This window comes from Nicotiana tomentosiformis, chromosome 4, assembly GCF_000390325.3.
Source record: "Nicotiana tomentosiformis chromosome 4, ASM39032v3, whole genome shotgun sequence".
In the NCBI taxonomy this organism is placed as follows: Eukaryota; Viridiplantae; Streptophyta; class Magnoliopsida; order Solanales; family Solanaceae; genus Nicotiana; species Nicotiana tomentosiformis.
Genome location: NC_090815.1, coordinates 27,535,055 through 27,539,446, shown reverse-complemented (window position 1 = coordinate 27,539,446; position 4,392 = coordinate 27,535,055). Strand labels below are relative to the sequence as shown.

The 4,392-nt window shown below is 41.6% G+C and overlaps 1 protein-coding gene across 1 annotated transcript; it reads left to right on the top strand.

Moving 5' to 3' along the window:
- Positions 1–321: 321 nt before the first annotated feature.
- On the top strand, positions 322–906 carry LOC138909405 (uncharacterized). The gene has a single exon (XM_070200605.1). It carries the CDS (start codon positions 322–324, stop codon positions 904–906), a length of 585 nt encoding a protein of 194 aa, XP_070056706.1.
- The last annotated feature ends 3,486 nt before the right edge of the window (positions 907–4,392 follow it).

Below are 4,392 nucleotides of genomic sequence, written 5' to 3'. Positions count from 1 at the left end.
GCTGTTAGACTTTGCTCAGGATTTTGGGTTGGTGATTACAAACTCTAGCTTTTTGAATAGGGAGGAGCATTTGGTTACTTTTCAAAATATGGTGGCGAAGACTCAGATTGACTATATCCTCCTCAGGAGGTGTGACAGAGGGTTGTGCAAGGATTGCAAGGTGATTCCAAGTGAGATACTCGGGACGCAGCATAGGCTCTTAGTGATGGAAGTTGGTATTATGTTAAAGAGGAGAAGAAGGTCTGCTCAAGGAAGACCGAGAATTAGGTAGGAGCCTTAACTAAGGATAAAGCCCAAGAGTTGGAGGGGCGGTTGTCGGCTATGGGAGCATGGAGGAACAGTGGTGACGTGAGTACTATGTGGTCAGTGACAGCAGACTGTATTAGGGAGTCTGCGAGAGAGGTATTTGGGGTCTCGACGGGCATCTCTGGTGGGCACAAAGGAGACTGGTGGTGGAATAAAGTGGTCAAAGATAAAGTGGAAGCGAAGAAGGCGGCATACTTGAAGTTAGTGGGAAGTATAGGTGAGGAGGAGAGGCGAGCGTGCATGGACAAGTATAAGGTAGCTAGGAAAGAGGCTAAGCTGGCAGTCACGGAGGCTAAGGCTGCGGCTTATGGTCGTATGTACGAGGAATTGGGGAAAAAGGACGGGGAGAAGAAGTTATTCCGGCTAGCCAAGTTGAGAGAGAGGAAGGATCGGGATTTGGACCAAGTGATATGCTTCAAGGATGAAGATGGTAGAGTATTGATGGAAGATGCCCAGATTAAGAGGAGATGTGAGACTTACTTTCATAAACTTCTGAATGAAGAAGGGGATCAGGATATTGTGCTAGGCAAATTGGAGCATTCTGAGAGTCACCGTGACTTTGGGTACTGCAGGCGTATCGAGGTTGAGGAGGTCGTGTGAGCTATGCGTAAGATGAGTAGGGTCAGAGCGAATAGGCCAGACGAGATTCTAGTGGAATTTTGGAAGTGTGTGGGGAGAGCAGGTTTGGAGTGAATGACTAGGTTGTTTAATGTTATTTTTAAGGCGGAGAGGATGCTAGATGAGTGGAGGTGGAGTACGGTGGTTCCATTGTATAAGAACAAAGGTGATATCCAGAGTTGTAACAATTATAGGGGTATCAAATTACTGAGTCATACCATTAAAGTGTGGGAGAGGGTGGTTGAAGCGAGGGTGAGGATTATAGTGTCTGTATCTGACAACCAGTTCGGGTTCATGCCGGGACGTTTGACTACAGAAGCTATACACCTTGTTAGAAGGTTGGTGGAACTGTACAGAGAGAGGAATAAGGATGTGCACATGGTGTTTATTGACCTAGAAAAAGCGTATAACAAGGTTCCTAGAGAAGTTCTCTGGAGATGCCTGGAGGCAAAAGGTGTGTCGGTTCCCTACATTATGGCGATTAAGGACAAGTATGATGGGGCTAAGACTCGGGTTAGGATAGTAGGAGGCGACTCTGAGAATTTTCTAGTTGTAATAGGGTTACACCAAGGTTCTGTGCTCAGTCAGTTCTTATTCTCCCTGGTGATGGATGTGTTAACATACCATATTCAAGGGGAGGTACCATGGTGCATGCTATTCGCCAATGACATAGTTCTGATTGATGAGTCGCGAGCCGGGGTTAACGAAAGGCTGGAGGTTTGGAGACAGTTTATTGAGTCTAAGGGTTTCAAGCTGAGCAGGACAAAGACGGAATACCTGGAGTGTAAGTTCAGCGCTGAGCCAGGGGAAGTGGACGTGGATGTGAGGCTTGGATCACAGGTCATTCCCACTAGAGGCAGCTTCAAGTACCTTGATTCGGCTATCCAGGGGGGAGGGGAGATCGACGAGGATGTCACATACCATATTGGGTTAGGATGGATGAAGTGGAGGTTAGCATCTGGAGTCCTGTGTGACAAGAGAGTGCCACCGATACTCAAAGGTAGGTTCTATGAAGCGGTGGTTAGACCGGCCATGATGTATGGGGCTGAGTGTTGGCCCGTTAAAAACTCACATATCCAGAAGATGAAAGTAGCAGAGATGGGGATGTTGAGGTGGATGTGCGGGAACACTAGGATAGATAAGATTAGGAATGATGATATTAGAGAGAAGGTGCACGTGGCTCACATTGATGACAATATACGGGAAGCGAGGCTTAGATGGTTCGGACATGTTCAGAGGAGAAGCCCAGATGTTCCGGTATGGAGGTGTGAGCGGCTGGTTGTGGAGGGCACGAGAATAGGTAGAGGGCGACCTAAGAAGTATTGGGGAGAGGTGATCAGGAAGGATATGGCGAAGTTCCAGATTTCCGAGGACATGACACTTGATAGGGAGATGTGGAGGTCGAGTATTAGGGTTGTAGGTTAGGAGGTAGTTGAGTCTTGCCTTACTTCATACCATTGTGGGACTAGCTAGGTAGGGTTTTGTCTGAGATAGCTAGTGGCAATGTTGTGTCTTACTATTTTGCTTTCAAGTGCATGACCTATTTACTAGCTATCTCTTTTACTTTGCATCTTTCTTCTGGATTTCATGGTATTCCTATTTTTCCTATGATTGTTGTGGTGATACTAATATTGTCTCCTTTTATCCTTTTGTCTTTCTGTTTTCTTGAGCCGAGGGTCTTTCGGAAACAACCTCTTTACCCTTCGGGGTAGGGTTAAGGTCTGCGTACACACTACCCTCCCCAGACCCCATTAGTGGAATTTTACTGGGTTGTTGTTATTGTACACACACACACACACATATATATATATATATATATATATATATATATATATATAGTACTTGAAGCACACCAATTAATATTTGGATAAGAATAACTTTTTAGGCTTTGAGTAGGACGTTACATTATTTAATTAGTACCCACTTGCGAATTAAATATTATTTCCCTATTTCAAGGACTGAATTAATGGCCTTAAATTTTGATGTGGTCAGCATTATTTGCAAATACTTTTTAGGTTATTTATTGGAGTAAGGATAGATTTGAAAAAGAAAATTTAATTTCTTTTTTCTTAATAAAACTTTTATTATACATATCGAAGGAGAAGGGGATATGAAAAAGGAAATTATAAGGTCGGAAAATTAGACCCCCGCCAATAAGATAAAAATTCTAGTAGCCAACCAAATGAAGTGCTAAAAAATTTCTAATTAATGTCTTCTTGGTTTCTTTAATGATACTTATTTAGACCAAATTTAAAAGGCTAAAAGGACATTTTGAATGGACCACTAGTAGATTGAGATTCTAAGAGTTAATAAATGCCCATTAATTTGGGAAAGTAGTTAGAAAGTAAGGGAGAGAAGGATCATCAACATGCTTCCAAGGAACGAGGAAATAAAGTAGCAATAAAAAAAAGGCAAGAAATTTCCCAAAAGAAGGCCACGCGCTCTATGTTTTTTGTTAAGTTAGGCTAATACCAAAGTGAGTTGACAACATGATAGAAACTAAGTGTTCACCAAACTATGTAGAGAACCAGGTTCTCTATAAGTTCCCACAGAACGTACACATACAACAATAAGTAAATGAAACAATGGTTCTCTATAAGTTCCCACAGAATGCACGCACACATCAATAAGTAAATGACACAATGGAATTTTACGTGGAAAACTCCCAGCTCACGGCAACTTCACTACTGAGCAAACTTTAGATTACAACATATTGTAACTAAGGCTTTAACCTCTTAATCCTTCACTAACTTGTAACAACTCTATTACAATCCACTTTGTAATAACTCTATTACAAAGACTTACAACTCAACTAACTCTACAAAGATTTCCTACACAATGATTCTAACTAAGTTAAGTAGAAATTACAATTAAAGTACTTTAACAAAGGTGCAACACAACTAAGGACATATAATGACTCAATATAGGAGACCGGTCCTTCGTTATGTTGTTCTTTGTTCTTGATGCCCTTGAGAATCACTTGCAAGATTGACACATACTTGAGAGAATTGCTTGATCGATTCTGAATGTGCAAAGGTTTTGTTTTTGCCTTTTCTTGATGTTAGTAATTCATTTGTGACATCACTTGGATGATGCAAGCAAGTTAGGCAAAAGGCATTCCCCATAAAGTTGACTGTTGCACTGTTTTTGCATTGTTGCGTGTGCAGGCAACAACTTTGCAGATGCAAGGAGTTGACTTGTACCGTCACTAAGGGAACTGGTGGCAATCTGTTCCCTCTATTGTCCCTTTGACTCTAAAGAGTTGAACTACGTCCCCGAACTGAGACTTGTTATTCTTTAAGTACTTGAGGATGTGTAACAAGTTCCTTATCTGGTTCTTATCATTAAGTTTGTTAGATCATCAAAACATACATATAACCTATCAATTTCTCCCCTTTTGATGATGACAAACTTATAATTGAATTTTCCCCTAAGATCTAGAATGGTAGATCAGTTTCCTGTATTCCC

What these genes read in the sequence shown, in the direction of transcription:
- LOC138909405 (XM_070200605.1), top strand. Translation starts at nt 322, where the DNA reads ATGGGAGCATGGAGGAACAGTGGTGACGTGAGTACTATGTGGTCAGTG.